We start from the raw sequence: 19038 nt of genomic DNA on the forward strand, positions 1-19038 counted from the left end.
GAAGATTTGATGATTGGTTCATGTTTTTTAAAGATAAAAAATGATATACTGATTTCAATGTTTCTTGTGGTTAGTGCGCACATCACTCTCAAACAAAAATGTATCCCAAAATTCCAAATCACGCGCTTTGATTGTTCCGACAATAAACTTGAGCCCATTAATTTCAAGTTTTGGAAGCTTCTTTTTCATTGTGCTCTCTCACTTGTAAAACTTGTGTCTTAAGTCCTCAGAAAGAAAACCATGGGACAGATTCTTGAAAAATTCCAAGGTAAATCATCTTTAATTACCATTCAATTGTTGAATTTCCCTTTTCAAATCACTTGGAATATATGTATTATATGGTATAACACATCGGTTTCTGGTTTCTTGCGTGGTTGAAGTTTAAGTAAATCCACCCCCAGCTTTTTGAGTTTTATTCATGTATATGTAGAAATTGAATTTCTAGGAGCTCTTGAATCCAAATTCCGATGCTTTTTTGTCTCGATCAATCAAGTTTCAATGTTCGACCCAAATTACAGCAAGTTCCCACCATCCAAATTCTTGGGTAGTTGAATCTGAAGCTGATTGTAACGTTGACTTCTACATTGAAATGAATTCAGTGATCCCATCACATAATCTTTATAGCTTGTTTGTATAGAGTCCTGTTAAAATACGAGTCCCTTTAGGATTTTGGAAGCCAAAAATCTAAAACCAGATGAAACTTCTTGTAATATCAAGCATCGAAGTTATGCTATTATGCTTATGCAGGGGAGGATTGGAAAGAGAGGCAGATTCGGGCGATAACCGACAGAGTGTTTGATTATGTGAACCAAGATTCCGACAGGGCTAGTCTAACGTTTGAGGAGCTTTATATTGCTGTGTTACTTGTATACAAGTGAGAGGTTTCATCTGAGCATGATGTCCTATCCATATATTTTGACAGTAATTTTGTTAATTTCTCCATTTTTCAATTTCATTGGGCTGTTATTCGGAATTGTTTTCATCTTTGCAGTGACATTAATAAACGTTTGCTTGGTTCACATTTCGACCCCCCAACAAAGGAACAAGTAAAAACTCTGTTGCTGGTGAGTATAATTTTTCCATTCTCACACACGCTATTATCGACTTTCCACTGCACTTGCTGAAAATGATGTTTTTTTTGTGACGTATAGGAGAGTGATATGAATCTTGATGGCGAACTGGACCGTGCAGAATTCGTGAATTTCATCCTGCACGTTACAAGAGATACATTTGTGACTGTGAGCCGGGGATTGGTCATTACTTTGGTTGCAGCTCCGACTGTGGCTTTGTTAACAAAAAGGACAACAGAGAATGTCCCCGGTGTGGGCAAGGTGGTGCAGAAAATACCCAACTCAGTCTACGCATCGCTCGTGACCCTTGTGCTCGTTGCATTGCAACGAAATGCAGATAAGGTGTAAGGGATCACTTGTGACTTGCGTTAATGTTCATAAACTAGTACATAATCTCAAAAAGGCATAACGCTTGAATTTAGCAATTTTAGAATAGTAATCATGTTGTGTGTTTATAAGAACTTCCAAGTCACTCAAAAGTAGCTCACAGATGGTTCGATCAAGCTTAGTCAGGCTACTGAAATAATTGTTCAAATAGAGCTCAAGAACATATAATCCAAAGTTCAGTTGAGCCAGATTTCTAATGTATATTAAGGTAGTTTTTGCAACTTCTAAAAATAAATAATTATCGATTTAAAGGTTGCAAACGCTACTTGATATTTTTCTTATCATAAATTTTATAGAATTTTATTAATACTCGAAGGAAAAAATACCCATTTCAGGGGGGTCACAGGCGGTAGTTGAACACATCTCGGTTCCGGAAAGAAGCCATTTTGTGATATCATGGGAAACTTTCGAGCACTTATCAAGGAATAGTTATTGCCTAATTCACCAAGTACATCATCTTTCATGCTTGCTAAAAATGGATCTCAGCAGATTACCTTGTACTATTCTGTAAATATTACAAGTTCCAAATGAAGAACGAAACTACAAGGGCCAAATAGCGATCTGCTCAAACCAAAACAATTAGGTACCTTGAATAAATGAACTTCATTCAAATAAACTACGAACAACTGCAAAACCTATAGGTACCGTTTGGTACATGAGATGAAAGTGGGATGAAACACAAATTTTTACTCATCTCATATTTCTCTCATTTTTTTTATTAACCCAATGATATCTCATGGTCCGGTATGAGATTAAATGTAGGCTTGATGACAAATACCTCTTCACCCATGGTATTAGTGGAGGATGAGTGTCATATAAGTGAAATTGTGTGAAATTGACAATGATAATTAAGAGAATAAACACAATAATCCTACAAAATCAAAAACATACAAAACAACATATTATTCATAACTATGTCTTGCTTATCCATATCTCATCATGTTTTTATTCATCTATCGTACATCTCATCCATGATACTATACAGTATCATAGAGGAAGTGTCACAAGGGTGGTTCTACATAGTAAGACAAAATAACAATATACAAAATATTTGATCATCCTTGTCACCCTTGTGATCACTGCTGATGTGGATACAGCACTCGTATTATGATGATAACAAGAGAGAGAGACACAAAGGGCGTTGATGACAGATACCCATAACACTCTTGAAATGGTTATACAGTTACCCATGACACCATTCGCCATGGGCGGATATGAACCAGGTTAATGGTATCAAGATGAACCCAGCTTTTGCAGCCTAGCTTTAGCAGTATCCAATTGTGCTGCTCAAATAATCAACATAGACAATCGCATCACTAGACAACATACAAAGACACAGAATATTGACATGATTAAGAGGACACTTACTTTGTTCTAATGCCGTTGCTTTTTCAATGGAGGTTCGAAAAAATATATTCCCATTTTTGTGATATACAGCCTGCATGAAGAACAAAATTTTTCTATAAAACTACCGTTTCTTGGAAAATTGTATGGTAATATTTTCTTCCTAGGAAACTAGAACTAATCAACTAATGCGAAATTGAAGTCTAGCTTCTAAAGTTATCAATGGAAAAAGTCGTGGCTGTCAAAATGGTACTAGACATAAAACAAACTTTTAAATACTAATATATTACCCTACAACTGCATATGGCACAAGTCTGAGTATCAGTATCTAGAACAAATAAATCTCAAATTTATCGAATTAAAACAAATCTGTTGGGGGGGGCAGATAATGTAATTTTCTCCCTTTCCTCCTGTAGTATCGAAATAAATTAAATAATCGGACCTATAATTGACTACTGACTACTCTAAGAAAGCATCCTGCAATGTGATTATTCTCCCTCTCCTACCACTTCATGATTTTGTTTTGGGCACTCTGCTTGTAAACTCACACAAAGCATTAAAAGTGACCTGGGTATGAACTAAGGTTCCCGAATAAATTTTGAGGATGATTTGAAAACCAGGCTCATGAAACGGGGAATAATTTGAGAAGGTGCAGAACTTGGATTTATGGAGAATAAATAACATGAAAATGTGTTCGTAGAACTACTCAACAGGTGGAACCAAACACAAGGATAACCAAAGTTCACATTCACTAGTCAACATGTATGCAATTAGGCACCCATAAAATTTATGCGAGCCTAGTTAAAATCAATAATAACTTTTACACTGAGGAATTGCCCAAGGTTTAAGATCAAATGCAGCTGGCAAAATGCGCAAGTGCATTGCCAATTATAAGCTGGATCAGAGTTCTTACTTTAATATTCCCTGTTCTTTACAAAAATGTTTCTCTTCATTCTCACACAATGTCGCAACCTTCTCCACATAATCAGTTAAAACAGTTTTCTTCCTCAATAATAAGTTAAGAATCTCTAGGGGCTCGAAACATCTTGGTCAACCAGATAGGTCCAAGAAGTCATTGAAGCAAATACCATAACTAGTACCACTGAATCTCACAAACCTAAACAACCGTGGACTCTGTTAAAAGATTAAGCTACTTAACGAGTGCCCATTCAAAAATAACAACCCAACATCATCGAACTGAGATAAAGATTAAATTTGTAGAATTCAAACCCAATTACAACACGTCGTTATGCGTCAATAATGCACAAAGAACCAAAATCAATAGAGTTAAACGACTTGGTGGATAAGAGAACCATACCCGAGAGGAAGAAAGGTTATTTAGCTCGGCTAAAGCAACTTCATGACTTCTAACCTGTGAGTACAAGTACACTATAACCCATTAATATTTCATAGACACCGACACCGGACACACAGGAAAAACCCAAAAGCTGGATTTACCAGAATTCAGCGGCAAGACTTATTTTTTAAGAAAATATTGTGAAATTAAAATTATTTCATATTTTCATTTGTGAGTTGATAGAGAAGTTGCAGAAGTGTGAACAAGATTTTTATTTTTATTTTTAAAAAAGGGTAATTTATACAGCCAATGTCAGTCCCCCACGCCACCAAAAAGCAAAGGAAAACAAAAAATTGATTCAGCCACGCCACAGCCATCTAAAATAACAGTAATCTTATGCATAAACGATACACTTTCATGCATAAATTGGGCTAATTGATTGAGATACCTGCTTGAGAAGATCGGAATAGGACGATGGATTTGGAGATGCTGGAGACGACATGACGAAAGGGGTTTTGCCAACGGAATTGTGATTCACTCGACTTTTTAAGGACGGGAACCCAAAATAATTGTTTTTATGTTAAAAGTATTACTTATTAGTATAAATATGGATAGGATTGATCCACTTCACGGATAAGACCGTCTCACATCAGTGTTACTCAAATAAATATTACTAACAATCCATATATGTATATTAGTTTGATTTATTTTTAAAAAAAATATCATAAAGTTGTACAATTTTACAAATTCCTATTAATTTTTTTAACCTGAAATATATACTCAAATTTGGTCAAGTTTGATAGGTATGATAATATAAATAATAAATTAATAAATAATATAATATAATAAAAAATAAATAAAAAATTATAGTTAATATAATATTTGATTTGATTGATAGATTATAAGTTTATTTGATTTGATTGATTAAAATTTATATAAAAATGATAATTACTATTTTGTTTTTTTAACAATAAATAAATATGAACAATATTATTTATAAGGAGCAATATAGTAATTTCAATTCAATGATTTGATTGATGTAAGATAAATAATTAAAATTAACATTCCTGATGTAAGATAAATAATTAAGATTAACACTCCTGTGAGACGGTCTCATCCGTGAGACGGGTCAACCTTACACATATTTATAATAATAAGTAATATTTTTGACATAAAATATAATACTTTTTAATTGATAACTCATATAAGAGACCCGTCTAAAAAAAATAACCCTTAAGACCGTCTTATAGGAGTTTTTGTCAATAATTAATGATTTGATTGATTTAAATAAATAATTAATATATGGATAAATAATATGACAAGAAGAATGTGAGATTGAATAAGATAAATTATAAATAGATTACTAAACTATCGTACCAAACGATAACTAAAACCAAAAATATTACTTTTTATTTTATTGATGCGTTAGTTTTTTTAACACACATGGAATTGTTGCAGGATTTTCTTCAACTCTTTTGAGACGGTCTCATGAATTCAAATATAAAATAAAAAGTAATATTTTTGGCTTAAAATATAATACTTTTTCACAAGTCAGAATTAATATAATATCTGTATCACAAAATTAAACCCGTCACATGATCTCACAAAGATTTCAATGATCTTTGTTAGTCCCTCTTGTCACGTACCACTCTTGTCATTTCGTTTTTCTATATATCTATATATATTCAGTTATTTTTTAAAAGATTTTAATTTATAATGAATAGCTAGCTAGCTAGCATGTTGCCATATTTAGCATGAAAATTGGCATATTTTGCATGAGAACAATAAATGATGAAACAATATATTACCATCCGTTTTGGACGTCTTTCCCCTCGTCGAATCCGCAGCCCACCATTTCATCCATCCTCCGCAGCTTGCCTGAAAATTAAACCTCGGAAGATTGCCAGAAAAGAAGTTAATTCAAAAGAAGATCATATTCATCAGAATCAAATTAAGATGCAGATGATCAAAATCAATGCCAAACAGAAAAAGATCAATTAGGATATTACACGTACAAAAGGAGACGACACAGAAACAACATTATAGACTAATTATATTAAATGGAGGATGGGAGGGAAGGAGACATCAGGGTCCCGTTGATCTCTTTCCTCTTTTGCCTCTGCCTCATCACCGGCGGAATATTCCTCGCCTTATACGTCTTCGTCCCCAATCTTTCCCAGCCCTGGTACCCCGTCGCCGCCTTCGTTCTCATCGGATTGCCCTGGATTTTCTGGTTCTTAACCTACATTTACGCCTGCATGAAGGGATGCTTCGGCCGCAGGGATGGTGGCGCTGTAGACAGCCGACAGATCTCCCGGAGGCAAACCACCCGGAATATCTCCAACACCAACTCCAACTCCGCCTCCGCCACGCAGAATCATGCAGGCGGCGGCGGCAACCAACAGAGCGGTGCAGGAGTGAATCCATCCGTCGCCTCTTCCAGGGAATCCGAGATGCCGTTGACATACTCTGTGTAATTATATATTCCAGCTGGTAAATTATTTTCTTCAGTTATATATGATCATGATTAATTTATGCATGCATGGACCAATCTTTTTAATCACACAAAAAGAAGTGAAAAATATTCAGTTTTTTTCTGAGGCAAAATCATAATCCATCTGACAATGTTTTAATTTCTATTTCATTAATTTTCGAGGAAAATATGCCGGTTGTTATCATCTGCAATCAGCTTGATGTGGATGATAAGATATTGATTGATTACGCATCCATGATCAACTGAGTGTATCATATCAACATAGTATTCTCTTAAAAAAAACTCCTACCACATACACCTTCCGTGCAAGTTATTAAGGACTAAATAATATGTCAAGAAAATGGATTTTAGTGCATTAGAATGAATAATAAACGTCATATATATGTCAATGTTTGACACAAAAACATTGATGTGAAAATATGTCTAAGCTTGGTGCATGCATTCAGCAGAAATTTCCATGTAAAATGGAGGACAAATACTAGTAGACATCAATGTTGGAAAGTGGACAGCAAATTAAATGAAGCAGAGTCGAAGTTTTTAGCATGATGTGGTGGGTCTGTGGAGTGGAGGCTTTATCTCCCGAAAAGGCAAGAAGTTAGCTGTATTTGGATGCAACTTGTGGAATTCTTGAACCCATGCCAACTAATAATTACAATTATTATTGGTTGTCTCCTATGTCTCCCAGCTCAATTTGCAATTTAGTTGTTTTGGAGGTCAATTATTATTGACTAAACAAGAATTAATTTATATTCATTCGATCATACGTAGTAAACTGTAGCAATTATTAGCCGCTGAAGCACACCAAGACTTTTTTCAAGTAAGGTCAATTGTAAACACTATGTACGTATACGTATTTGGATAATCAAGGATGATGATTATATCTGCATTGGGTAATACTAATACACAAAAATTATTCAAAGAAATACAAAATATATATGTATTTCATATAAACATTTTCTACGCATAAAAAAATTGTATATATATATATGTTTTCATGGAGCACCAATATAATTTAATGATTGCATGTCATGGAGCACCAACATAATTTAAGGATTACCTTTACGTCATAATATAATATTCAATACGCAAATCAAACATCCCACATGTACCTAACATGGTTGGCAGATTCTGAGCAGGGGGAATTGGTCTTCAAAAAGATGATAAAAGAGCACAAAAAGTAGTTTACTTTTTAAGATAAAGATGGCAACAACTCTTGTTCTTTCAGGAAAAAAACTAAAAAGTAGTAATCTGATGTTATTATAACTTAGTTGCTTCACTCTAAAGCACTTCTCCCAACAGATTTTAATGGTTAGTATTTGTCCTTCAATCCCTTTTACCATATTTCTATTCAAAGTACTGATAAACTATGATGTCCGCATTTGTTCTTATGTAAACTACTCCACTTGCCAATAAAAAGGTCCCATGCTTGCATCCCTTTAGGCTTTAACCCCTCGGACTAACATATTAGATCGAAATTCAATAAATACAGCATTACAAAATACAACTGCAAATTCAATATGAAAATGCTCATTTTCTTTACCAAAAGTTTGCGCCAATCATATTCAAAATAGTATTAGGTGAAATTGGGACAAAGGCACTGATGAGTTGAAGAGGTAACAAAGTGAAGTACCTGGTCCGTGGAAACCACTCTTATATATACTCCTGGTGGATAGCATGTTTCTATATTCATAAACAACATGAATATAGTTACAGAAAGCCACTACAAGAACAAAGATAAAGATATCGTTGATGAAAATGATGAAAACCTGCAAATAAACTTGCAAATCAAGTCGGTCTTACTACCCGGCTTACCTGACCACCTAGCTCAGCAATGTCTTTCAACTCTCCAACCTTCACTTCTCTACGACGTCTGTCTTTCATGGCGTCGACTCATATATTCTCCCTCCTTTCCTCCCTTCTTCTCTCTTTATGCAGTCCTTTGCGAAACTACCTCAACCAAGTATCCCTTCATAAAATCTGTCCAATTAGGCAGATGGCAATGCCAACCAAATTCAATTGCCTTCTTCTCTTTTGATCCCATTTCCTCAACATGGAAAGCACTCCCAACTCCTCCAACCGATCCACCCATGTGCATCCTACGTCAACATCCTTCTTTCATATCAAGAATTCTATCCATTCAATCTTTGACTGTGTCGGGGCGTTTGGTGCTTATAGCTGCAACCACCCACAAGCTACTCCCAGCTTTAACTCATCCATTAGTTTTCAACCCTTTGTCCGGTAAGTGGTACCATGGACCTCCATTCTCTAGTCCTCGGCGCTGGTGTGTTGCCGGATCAATGAATGGTGGAATATATGTGGCAAGTGGTATAGGCGCACAGTATAACGTTGAAGTAGCACGGTCCATGGAAAGATGGGACATGTCAAAGAAGGATGTAGATTGGCATTGGGAAACAAGAGTTCCGTTCAAAGATGGAAAGTTTAGTCGAGAGGCTGTCGAAGCATTAGGATACAGAGGTAAGCTATGCATGGTAAATGTAAAAGGTAAAGCGGTAAAAGAAGGGGCGGTTTATGATGTTGTGATGAATCAGTGGCAGGAAATGCCAAAGGGAATGCGGGATGGATGGAATGGGCCAGCAGCAGTAGATAATGATTCCATGTATGTAGTGGATCAAGAAAATGGGTCGTTGAGCCGGTACAATGCCGATGGTGATTGCTGGGAGGAGGTGATTGAGCCTTCCGAGCTTCTAAAAGGTGCTGAGCATTTATCAGCACATAAAGGAAAAATCTGTGCTGTTTTTGCTAATGGTGGAAAGATCATCGTGGCTGATATTTTGGCAAAACCGGCTAAGGTTTGGGTGGTGAATCCTCCACAAGGAATGGAAGTCATTTCAGTCCATGTACTACCAAGGATGAGTGTTCCTGAATATTGATACTCAATGTCAGGATAAAAGAGTCCAAATTTCTGCAACAATTTTCATAACACAATAACCATAATCTCCTTTCCAAAATTATTAATAATAACTATCATCTATTCAAAAGGTATCCAGCATTGTGCACTAATAGGACTCAAACATTTCTGGAGTTTCAATGCTTTCTGCTTCCTTGAGCTTTCAAATCCTGTTAAATCATCACAAAATTAAACGCTCGTTATATTATGATCTGTGGGAAAGTTTCAAGAAAATAAGCCAAGATGAAACCTCCACATCAAAATGTGAAAAAGAAAGTGGCTTTAGGTGCCAATTCGGAAAGTTAAGTTCTTTTTTTCCGTGAACTTTTTAAGAAAATTTTTTCAATCAACCCAGACTTGAATGATTTATGCTCAAACTACTCCCACTATAATGGGGCCAATACGAAAATCAAACTGTACTTATTTATTCAGAGAAGGTTCTAGGATGACTTGCATGGATACAAAAAATATATATATTAGATACCTTAATCTTTTCCACAACCAGAATCTTGATAGATGCTACAGTTCGTATTCTTCGCTTAAATTTTTTGAGAACATATGCTATTGGAATATAGCACTGGGCAACAACTACAGCTACATGCAATCCATTTTCCCAAAAGACCGTGTCATAGAACCTCATGTCATCTTCTTTATAAACTGGAAGGCTTGCAAGGACCCTTGTCCAGACAAGTGTGAATAGAACTGAAGGCAGAGGTAACTTAACTGCTTCCTACCACAAATTGGCAGCCCAAACTGTTTCGATGCAAAAGTTTCTTATTAGAACCTAGACTTTTACTTGTGATCATAGTTTTATTTCCTCAACTTCAACACAGGTTATTATATAATCTGATACATTAACAACATGAGGTCCCCTAACTTTCACTGGTTTCTAACTATATCCATGCCCAAAGATACTTCCAGTAGAAATTACATTCCAAGAAAAAAATACAGATAAAGACCTTTTTTTCACAATAAAACCAAAAAAGAAGCAAGTGTGATCTATGAAAACAAACAAAACGAACAGTGAACTGTGTTACTTATGTTTAGCTAATAGAATATAAAGATCAATGTTTTGTTTTTGAAAAAACGAAGTACATATCAATCATCTGCTCACCAGAATATCATCATTTGATCTCTGCAATTGCTTGAGGATATTACTATGCAACGATTCGAAAGACGTATGGTTCAGTATTATCTAATCTACCCAATTATTATTCTGTTTAAGTCAAAACTTTCTGTCTTTTATACGGCATCTCTTAGTTCACCAGCAGAAAGCATTCCACCATCCGATGATTGCTCTGTCTCAGACAGCACAACAGGGCTGTACTGAGCTTGAAAGAAGACTTGATGAGCAAATGCTAAATAAAATGAAACAAATTAAAGCCTCCTACATCAGGTGGTGTAGCATCTTCATTAAACAAAATCATCATTTTTACATTGGAAAATCTTATGTTTAGCAAGCTATCAATGCACAAGAAGTTCGTGTATCAACATTTCTCAGTTTCCATAACAATAACATGATGTCTCATCGACATGAATAAAAAAAATGATACTGGCTTATATCATATTACAAGACACCCATGAAATTTTTAATTTTTTCTTCCAAGGGAGATGGAACACATTTCAAGAGATTTTAGTCTTATTTCGCACAAATTCAATTAATCAAGGAGCCTCGTGAATCACCGCATTGTAATGTACCAAAAACTCATGCAGTTCCATATGCCCACACATTCTTCTGCGGCATTCTATCGAACAACTTGCGCATGTTTCTTGAAATGTACGCATTAAATAGATAAAGTCATGTATTTCATGAAACCGATAAAAAAAAAATTCAACGGATACTATCAATTAGGAGAATGTAAAGATGCATTACCTCTTCTCTCGGGACCATATTTATATTAGTCGAGAAGCAACATCGCGCATAACGGCAGCCTTTGTAGTTAGAAATTAGTTGTGTGAATCATGGAAAATGTGTGCAAGAGAAAACAATCAAAAATCTCGATGCAGAAATTTTCTATATATAAACCAAGAATTGCTTTAAATCATCTTGCAAATCAAATGGGTTCGGTTGGGAAGACAGGTGACAACACTCAAATCCTCCCTTCACAACGGTTGGTACAGAAAAAACTTTTGATCGTCTGCTGACATCAAACATGTGTGGCCTGAGTAATGGCTACATTTGAGTAACGTATGCTTCTTATGTTCTGAAATCTTCATTTGTTCGATTCATTTGCAGGTTATACGGCAAAGTCGCCGTCATAACTGGTGGAGCAAGGGGAATAGGAGCTGCGACGGCAAGACTATTTTCCGACAATGGTGCCCATGTCGTCATTGCCGACATACTAGATGATTTAGGCACAGAACTAGCCGATGCAATCCAGGGCAAGTACACCCACTGCGACGTTTCGAAAGAATCCGACGTAGAACAAGCAATCCATCTCGCCGTTCAATGGAAAGGACGCCTGGACATCATTTTCAACAACGCCGGCATATCCGGGCCAGAAGGAAGCATCACCAACCTCGAGATGGACCAAATGATGACCCTTCTAGCCATAAACCTGAACGGCATAGTACACGGGATCAAACACGCGGCACGCATCATGATCGAAGGGAAAAAAGGAGGCAGCATCATCTGTTCATCGAGCTCGGCAGCAATCATGGGAGGCCTGGCATCTCATGCATACACGGTGTCGAAAGAAGCCATCCTTGGACTGGCAAGGAGCACCGCATGTGAACTGGGCGTTCATGGGATTCGGGTGAACTGCGTTTCGCCGCACGGGGTGCCATCGGAAATGCTGCTGGGTGGGTACAGGAGGGTTCTTGGGAGGGAGGATTTGAGTGCAAAAGATGTGAGCAGGATGGTGGGGGAAAGGGGTAGTCTGCTGCGGGGAAGAGAGGCGAGGGTCGATGATGTTGCTCGAGGTGTGTTGTTTCTTGCCAGCGAAGAAGCAGGATTTATCAGTGGGCATAATCTGGTTATAGATGGAGGTTACACTTCTGGTTGCAGTCATATGAGTTTCATGTACCAGAACAAAGGCTGATGCTACAAGAAAGTGTATCTATCTAAAATCATATCCGACGAAATTATCTTCATCTTTTTTTATGAATAGTTGATGTATCAGTTAATCTATTATAATAATTTGTTAGGGATGTAAATGATCCGAACTGATTGCGAGCTATTCGAAGTTCGGCTCGTGAAAAAATTTGTTTGAGCTCGTTCGTTAAGCTTATCGAGCCAAGCCCGAGCTTAATTTTGAGCTCAAAAATATTCACGAGCCGAGCTTGAGCTTAAGGATGTTCGGCTCGTTAGCTCGCGAACATGTTCGTTAATAAGCTGGAAAGCTCAAGCTCGGTTCGTTTAGGTGGCTCGTTTAGTGTGTTAGCTTCGGATTTATGCTTTAGCTTTAATCGTAGGTTCAGTCTACATGCAGTTTATATATCGAGTTGAATGAGTTTGATTCATGCAGAATTTTAGTGTGCACTACAAACAAACTTGTTGTGCTTTGTATTGTCTTCCATTTGACGTTGGAATAACTTAATTTGATAAACATATAGATTATATATGATTTTCTGCTTAAACGTGTCAAAACTATATCCTGTATTTAACTTTGCGAAGATGTTTATTGTTTTTAGGCTTTACGAGTTCGAAAACGAGCCCACTTAACGAGTTAGAATACGAACCAACTAAACGAGCTAACGAGCCTAAAAACCAGCTCGTTTAACGAGCCAAAATCGAGTCACACTCGTTTAATACAATAAATGAGTCGAGCCTGAGCCGACATATGTAGTAAACGAGTTGAGCCGAGCTTTTATTGCTTTATGATAAAAGCTCGGTTCGGACTCGGGTACCAAATGAGCCGAGCCCGAGCCTAATCGTTTACATCCCTACCCGAGCCGAGCTTGAGCCTGAGCCTCGACATATACTTAACGAGCCGAGCCCGAGCCTGATGTTGTTCGGCTCGACTCGACTCAACTCGACTCGGCTCATTTGCATACCTATAATTTGTATTAATTATCTATACAAACCAGAAAGTCAAAAACGATTGGCTCAAAAAAAAAAAAAAAAAAAAAAAGTCAAAAACGATGGCGGGCCGCGGACCCTTGCGCTCTTCAATACATATATTCCTTCAACAGAAAATCAAAGGGAAATGAGAAACAAAAATGGCAGAAGATTTGAAGCTTTTCAGATCATGGTCAAGTCGATATAGTATGAGAGTGGTACACGCACTCAAGATTAAGGCCATAGAATACCAAACAGTAATGGAAGATCTTACCAATAAGAGTGCTTCACTTCTTGAGTACAATCCTGTACACAAGAAAGTTCCAGTTCTTGTGCACAACGGAAAGCCAATATGTGAATCCCTTGTCATTCTTGAATACATCGATGACACGTGGAAGCAACGCCCCCTCCTCCCTCGAGATCCTTGGGAGAGAGCCATGGCTAGATTTTGGGCAAAATTTGGAGATGAGAAGGTACCAAAACCACTCTTTACCTTTATGTACATATATGATCTCATCTACCATATTCATGGTCTAAAGTATAATTTCTGGGGATACATTTGAAATGCAGGTTATGCCATCAATATGGAGGGTGTTCATCTCTCAAGGAAAAGAGAAGGAGGAAGCCATTACTTCATCAGTGGAGAACCTGAAATTAGTTGAAGATCAGCTAAAAGGGAAAAAATTCTTTGGTGGTGACACAATAGGTTACCTTGATATAGCATATGGTTGGATGGCCAATTTGATCAGTATTCTGGAAGAGGTAGCTGAGTTGACAATACTTGATGCAGAGATATTTCCACTTTTATCAGCCTGGATGAACAACTTCTCAGATGATCCTGTAATCAAAGAATTGTGGCCACCACGTGACAGGATGGTTGAAAAATTTAAGGTTGCGCGACAACCTTATCTGTCAAAAGTTGTTTGAAAATGGATCTCGTGTGATTCAGTAATAACTTCATGGCAACTCTAAGTTTGATCATGTAATCTGTTTTCTAGTAAGTCTGCCCACTTCTTCACAAGTCCCTCTAATGTTGACACTCAATGTGCTTAAACCATTTAAGATATGGAAATGGTAGAAGAAATGCAGATGCTAAAATGGAAAACCAAATATATTATCCCTCAAAACAAACATATGTGGGGAAATGATGTCACCAATGATCTCCACAATTACAGGCTCCATCTTTAAATAGATGAAAACGATTTGCATCCCTGACTAATATTTCCCGATGCATGAATCTTGATATATACTTGGTCACAGTGGGGCAATCCCCACAAACCCGAAGATTTTTCATTACCAGCAAACTAGTACCAGGTTTTGTATGTAATAAGGCGTAAGCTATGGCCAGCCTTTCACTATGTCCACAAAGCATGTCTAATTTTTAATCCTCCTCCCATCATACAGGACATATTTGACATCAGCAGCATATCCTTCCTTAGCCATCAAAGAAGAGAGATAGTTCAGTAATTCCATCACTTCTTCGTGTTTTTCAAAGAATCGATCACCAGCTCCAAAATAGTATACCCTATTTTGAACCTCCACCCAACTACATCCCGGATCTTTTTTGAGTTCTCTGACTTTTAAAGATGTTCTTATCATTTCCACTTGATTCCACTTTCCCAAGGCAGCATAGGCATTTGATGTTAAAACATGATATCCTGGATTGTCCACATTTAGTTCAATAATGTGGTTAGACACATGTTCGGCCATCTTCATGTCTCCACTTGCTCTGCAAGCACTAAGCAACGCTCCCCATATACTTGCATCAGGCTGCAATGGCATTGAAACTATGAATTTCTCTGCTTCAATTAATAGGCCAGAGCGTGAAAGAAGATCAACAACACAGGCATAATGTTGAAGCCCAGGTTCAATATTGTAGTCTTTCTTCATTTGTTCAAAGCAATTTCGCCCTTCTTGCACCAAACCAGAATGGCTACATGCATATATTATGGCAATAAAGACGATGTGATCCATATGAATACCAGCTGCCTTCATATTCTCAAAAATTTCAAGAGATCTCCTATCTTCACCATGCATTCCATAAGAAGCTATCATCGTTGTCCATGAGACCACGGTAGTGTTTGGGAGAGCTTCTTAGAAGCACTTCTCGGCTTTTCCGTTAACAAAAGTTTGAAATTTTGTGAAATTTTGTTAACGACAAGCTCATAAGTGCTTACTAAAAGCTCTTTCAAACACTACCTACATCTCTTGCTTTCATCTGCTTGAAAACCGGCACTGAATTCCTTAAATTGCCTGTGTTGGAGTACATTTCAATCAAAGCATTTCCTATTGGAATAATGGACTCAAATCCCAATCTGAAAATGTAACCATGCATCTCCTTCCCTAAAAGTCTTGCAATGAGAAAGGAAAACAAAGGCACTTAATAACGTTGGTGCATCTGGAAACATTCCTTCCAATCTCATCCGTTTAAGTATGCTAAAACCAAGAATATCATTATCAGATTAACCACAAGCAGCGATAATAGAATTCCAAGAAACTTTATCTCGAATTTTCATGTTTTCGAACTGTTTCAATGAATCCTCCAATTCTCCACACTCGGCATACGTATCTAAAAGAGCATTACCCACAATCTGAACAGAATCAAAACCTTGTTTTATTATACCACGGTGGAGTTTTTCTGCCAAATTCATATTTATTAATTTTGTACAAATAGAAAGAAGTGTCACATATGTGACAGAATCAATTTCACAAATCATCCTCATCCTACTAAAGAGTTTTATTGCTTCCTCATAAATCTGGTTTTCAACATAACCTTTAATTAGAGAGTTCCATGATACAATATCCGGGCTTTTCATGCTCTCAAACAATTTGCTAGAACCTACCAAATCACCACATTTGGAATTGAATTTGGAATTCGTGGAATTGAAAGTCCGTTTTGGTGTTTGATAAGAATTTAAAATATAGTAGTGTGAGTTAATAATATAATTTTTAGAGAAATGATATTTTGTAAAATTTGCAAAGAAAACTTGAAATCTACGATTAAGTTATATAAATATATTTTTTAAAAAATTTATTATAATTTTTAAAACTCAAATCTTATGAAATCTTACGAAATTCAACCAATTTCATAAGAATTTCATTTAGTTAAATAAAATCTTATCAAATATCAATCTCATTTCGAAATTATTTTATCAAACACTAATGATATATGTAATTCCGAATCCTATCAAATTCAATTGAAATCCTGCATTCCAAACACACTAGTAGTGGGGGAGATTGGATTTGATCCAATCTTTGTTTTGTCCTTCTGATTTTAGATCACAAAAAAGAAAAATAGTGACAATTTTGTCCGTTCACATTTTTAATCAAATTCAATTTCTCTAATGGCTTTGTGCATAATAATAATAATAATAATAATAATAATCAAATGATATCTTATATAATCAATTAGTAAGATATAAGATTTATTAGCATAAATTTACATAAGTTCTAAGTTGGGGGGGAAAAAAAATTGAAATCGTGTGAAATGATTGAGGACGAAGAATAAAGAAACGTGGGTGGGAAATGGGTAGTGGGGGAGGTTGGGTTTGGTCCAATCTTTTAAGTTGTAATTTGATTAACATATGCTTCTTATGTTTTGAAATCTTCATTTGTTCGATTCATTTGCAGGTTATACGGCAAAGTCGCCGTCATAACTGGTGGAGCAAGGGGAATAGGAGCTGCGACGGCAAGACTATTTTCCGACAATGGTGCTCATGTTGTCATTGCCAACACACTAGATTATTTAGGCACAGAACTAGCCGATGCAATCCAGGGTAAGTACAACCACTGCGACGTTTCGAAAGATCCGACGTAGAACAAGCAATCCATCTCGCCGTTTTCAATGGAAAGGACGCCTGGACATCATGTTCAACAACGCCGGCATATCCGGGCCAGAAGGAAGCATCACCAACCTCGAGATGGACCAAATGCTGACACTTCTAGCCATAAACCTGAACGGCATAGTACACGGGATCAAACACGCGGCACACATCATGATCGAAGGGAAAAAAGGAGGCAGTCATATGAGTTTCATGTACCAGAACAAAGGCTGATGCTACAAGAAAGTATATCTAAAATCATATCCGAAAAAATTATCTTTATCTTTTTTATGAATAGTTGATGTACCAGTTAATCTATTATAATAACGTGTGGATTAATTATCTGTACTAACACAATAATTACTCTAAATTAAAATAATTATCTATACAAGACAGACAAAAAATAAAAAACGATGGCCGGCCGCGGACCCTTGCTATTCACGCTCTTCAATACATATATTCCCTCAACAGAAAATCAAAGGGAAATAAGAAACAAAAATGGCAGAAGATTTGAAGCTTTTGAGATCATGGTCAAGTCCATATGGTATGAGAGTGGTGCACGCACTCAAGATTAAGGCCATAGAATACCAAACCGTAATGGAAGATCTTACCAATAAGAGTGCTTCACTACTTGAGTACAATCCTGTACACAAGAAAATTCCAGTTCTTGTGCACAACGGGAAGCCAATATGCGAATCCCTTGTCATTCTTGAATATATCGATGACACGTGGAAGCAACATCCCCTCCTCCCTCAAGATCCTTGGGAGAGAGCCATGACTAGATTTTGGGCAAAATTTGGAGATGAGAAGGTATCAAGACGACTCTTTACCTTTCTGTATTTTTCAAGTTTCAATTTCATTCTGCTTCCAGAAACTTCTGACACTGTCTTTATGGATGAGGGACCCATGCTCCATCCCTGTGATACCGAGGATCTTGATTAGGAAATAGCATAAGAAGCTTTATAATTCATGGTCTAACGTATAATTTCTGGTGATACATTTGAAATGCAGGTTATGCCATCAGTATGGAGGGTGTTCATCTCTCAAGGAAAAGAGCAGGAGGAAGCCATTACTTCATCAGTGGAGAACCTGAAATTAGTTCAAGATCAGCTAAAAGGGAAAAAATTCTTTGGTGGTGACACAATAGGTTACCTTGATATTGCATATGGTTGGATGGCCAATTTGATCAGTGTTCTGGAAGAGATAGCTGAGTTGACACTACTTGATGTAGAGATATTTCCATTTTTATCAGCCTGGATGAACAACTTCTCAGATGATCCTGCAATCAAAGAATTGTGGCCACCACGTGACAGGATGGTTGAAAAATTTAAGGTCATGCGACAACCTTATCTTTCAAAAGTTGTTTGAAAATGGATCTCGTGTGATTCAGTAATAAGGAGGACACAACTTCACTCTAGGTTGAAGATGAAATTCCCAATGGGTTCTGAAATGTAGGTCTGATGGTGAAACGTGGTTGAAATAATACACTTTTCACACCTCGATTCCAAACTTACTGTAAACTATTTAAGTGTGAGAGTTAGTCAATCTGAATAACTTCATGGCAACTCTAAGTTTGATCATGTATTTTGTTTTCTAGTAAGTTCGCCCACTTCTTCACAAGTCCCTCTAATGTTGACACTCAATGTGCTTAAACCATTTAAGATATGGAAATGGTAGAAGAAATGCAGATGCTAAAAAGGAAAACCAAATATATTAT

General features: G+C 36.7%; 6 protein-coding genes, 2 long non-coding RNA genes and 1 pseudogene across 10 annotated transcripts; 5 read left to right on the top strand and 4 right to left on the bottom strand.

The window, feature by feature from the left end:
* Positions 1 to 117: 117 nt before the first annotated feature.
* LOC140884241 (uncharacterized) lies at positions 118 to 1691 on the top strand. The gene is made up of 4 exons (XM_073290932.1): positions 118 to 268; positions 748 to 874; positions 992 to 1064; positions 1152 to 1691. The coding sequence occupies exons 1-4, from the start codon at positions 241 to 243 to the stop codon at positions 1416 to 1418; spliced, it is 495 nt and encodes a 164-aa protein (XP_073147033.1). The 5' UTR covers positions 118 to 240; the 3' UTR covers positions 1419 to 1691.
* Positions 1692 to 2341: 650 nt separating this feature from the next.
* LOC140881060 (uncharacterized) lies at positions 2342 to 4894 on the bottom strand. Its single transcript, XM_073286055.1, has 4 exons — positions 4547 to 4894; positions 4120 to 4173; positions 2826 to 2895; positions 2342 to 2740 (listed from the first exon to the last, which is right to left on the bottom strand). The coding sequence occupies exons 1-4, from the start codon at positions 4598 to 4600 to the stop codon at positions 2691 to 2693; spliced, it is 228 nt and encodes a 75-aa protein (XP_073142156.1). The 5' UTR covers positions 4601 to 4894; the 3' UTR covers positions 2342 to 2690.
* Positions 4895 to 6429: 1535 nt separating this feature from the next.
* LOC140881062 (uncharacterized) lies at positions 6430 to 8544 on the bottom strand. Of its 2 annotated transcripts, none has more exons than XR_012149798.1 (3): positions 8405 to 8544; positions 8223 to 8312; positions 6430 to 6567 (listed from the first exon to the last, which is right to left on the bottom strand). It is a non-coding gene; the product is annotated as an uncharacterized lncRNA (long non-coding RNA). The 2 variants fall into 2 exon arrangements; XR_012149797.1 differs by having other exon boundaries at positions 8223 to 8272; positions 8405 to 8535.
* On the top strand, positions 8545 to 9669 carry LOC140881057 (F-box/kelch-repeat protein SKIP25-like). The gene has a single exon (XM_073286052.1). It carries the CDS (start codon positions 8680 to 8682, stop codon positions 9481 to 9483), a length of 804 nt encoding a protein of 267 aa, XP_073142153.1. The 5' UTR covers positions 8545 to 8679; the 3' UTR covers positions 9484 to 9669.
* A 1223-nt stretch (positions 9670 to 10892) lies between these two features.
* LOC140881056 (short-chain dehydrogenase reductase ATA1) lies at positions 10893 to 17669 on the top strand. Of its 2 annotated transcripts, XM_073286051.1 has the most exons (3): positions 10893 to 11611; positions 11737 to 12500; positions 17515 to 17669. In XM_073286051.1, exons 1-3 carry the CDS (start codon positions 11463 to 11465, stop codon positions 17553 to 17555), a joined length of 954 nt encoding a protein of 317 aa, XP_073142152.1. In that variant the 5' UTR covers positions 10893 to 11462; the 3' UTR covers positions 17556 to 17669. The 2 variants fall into 2 exon arrangements, with proteins under 2 accessions (XP_073142152.1, XP_073142151.1); XM_073286050.1 differs by lacking the exon at positions 17515 to 17669 and having other exon boundaries at positions 11737 to 12541.
* LOC140881058 (glutathione transferase GST 23-like) lies at positions 13640 to 14586 on the top strand. Its single transcript, XM_073286053.1, has 2 exons — positions 13640 to 13973; positions 14071 to 14586. Exons 1-2 carry the CDS (start codon positions 13662 to 13664, stop codon positions 14425 to 14427), a joined length of 669 nt encoding a protein of 222 aa, XP_073142154.1. The 5' UTR covers positions 13640 to 13661; the 3' UTR covers positions 14428 to 14586.
* LOC140881055 (pentatricopeptide repeat-containing protein At3g03580-like) lies at positions 14651 to 16355 on the bottom strand (annotated as a pseudogene).
* A 55-nt stretch (positions 17670 to 17724) lies between the features above and the next one.
* LOC140881059 (glutathione transferase GST 23-like) lies at positions 17725 to 19034 on the top strand. The gene is made up of 2 exons (XM_073286054.1): positions 17725 to 18131; positions 18333 to 19034. The coding sequence occupies exons 1-2, from the start codon at positions 17820 to 17822 to the stop codon at positions 18687 to 18689; spliced, it is 669 nt and encodes a 222-aa protein (XP_073142155.1). The 5' UTR covers positions 17725 to 17819; the 3' UTR covers positions 18690 to 19034.
* LOC140881061 (uncharacterized) lies at positions 18100 to 18611 on the bottom strand. Its single transcript, XR_012149796.1, has 3 exons — positions 18474 to 18611; positions 18320 to 18410; positions 18100 to 18238 (listed from the first exon to the last, which is right to left on the bottom strand). It is a non-coding gene; the product is annotated as an uncharacterized lncRNA (long non-coding RNA).
* Positions 19035 to 19038: the final 4 nt, after the last annotated feature.

This window comes from Henckelia pumila, chromosome 2 (assembly GCF_033568475.1).
Source record: "Henckelia pumila isolate YLH828 chromosome 2, ASM3356847v2, whole genome shotgun sequence".
NCBI lineage: Eukaryota > Viridiplantae > Streptophyta > Magnoliopsida > Lamiales > Gesneriaceae > Henckelia > Henckelia pumila.

What these genes read in the sequence shown, in the direction of transcription:
- LOC140881056 (XM_073286051.1), top strand. Translation starts at nt 11,463, where the DNA reads ATGGAAAATGTGTGCAAGAGAAAACAATCAAAAATCTCGATGCAGAAA. An exon ending in CAAATCCTCCCTTCACAACG is followed by an intron (nt 11,612 to 11,736) that starts GTTGGTACAGAA and finishes ATTCATTTGCAG; the next exon opens with GTTATACGGCAAAGTCGCCG. An exon ending in AGATGGAGGTTACACTTCTG is followed by an intron (nt 12,501 to 17,514) that starts GTTGCAGTCATA and finishes AAGGGAAAAAAG; the next exon opens with GAGGCAGTCATATGAGTTTC.
- LOC140881058 (XM_073286053.1), top strand. Translation starts at nt 13,662, where the DNA reads ATGGCAGAAGATTTGAAGCTTTTCAGATCATGGTCAAGTCGATATAGT. An exon ending in CAAAATTTGGAGATGAGAAG is followed by an intron (nt 13,974 to 14,070) that starts GTACCAAAACCA and finishes TTTGAAATGCAG; the next exon opens with GTTATGCCATCAATATGGAG.
- LOC140881060 (XM_073286055.1), bottom strand. Translation starts at nt 4,600, where the DNA reads ATGTCGTCTCCAGCATCTCCAAATCCATCGTCCTATTCCGATCTTCTC. An exon ending in ATTCCGATCTTCTCAAGCAG is followed by an intron (nt 4,174 to 4,546) that starts GTATCTCAATCA and finishes TTGTACTCACAG; the next exon opens with GTTAGAAGTCATGAAGTTGC. An exon ending in ATAACCTTTCTTCCTCTCGG is followed by an intron (nt 2,896 to 4,119) that starts GTATGGTTCTCT and finishes TTCTTCATGCAG; the next exon opens with GCTGTATATCACAAAAATGG.
- LOC140881059 (XM_073286054.1), top strand. Translation starts at nt 17,820, where the DNA reads ATGGCAGAAGATTTGAAGCTTTTGAGATCATGGTCAAGTCCATATGGT. An exon ending in CAAAATTTGGAGATGAGAAG is followed by an intron (nt 18,132 to 18,332) that starts GTATCAAGACGA and finishes TTTGAAATGCAG; the next exon opens with GTTATGCCATCAGTATGGAG.
- LOC140884241 (XM_073290932.1), top strand. Translation starts at nt 241, where the DNA reads ATGGGACAGATTCTTGAAAAATTCCAAG. An exon ending in GCTGTGTTACTTGTATACAA is followed by an intron (nt 875 to 991) that starts GTGAGAGGTTTC and finishes TCATCTTTGCAG; the next exon opens with TGACATTAATAAACGTTTGC. An exon ending in AAGTAAAAACTCTGTTGCTG is followed by an intron (nt 1,065 to 1,151) that starts GTGAGTATAATT and finishes TGTGACGTATAG; the next exon opens with GAGAGTGATATGAATCTTGA.
- LOC140881057 (XM_073286052.1), top strand. Translation starts at nt 8,680, where the DNA reads ATGTGCATCCTACGTCAACATCCTTCTTTCATATCAAGAATTCTATCC.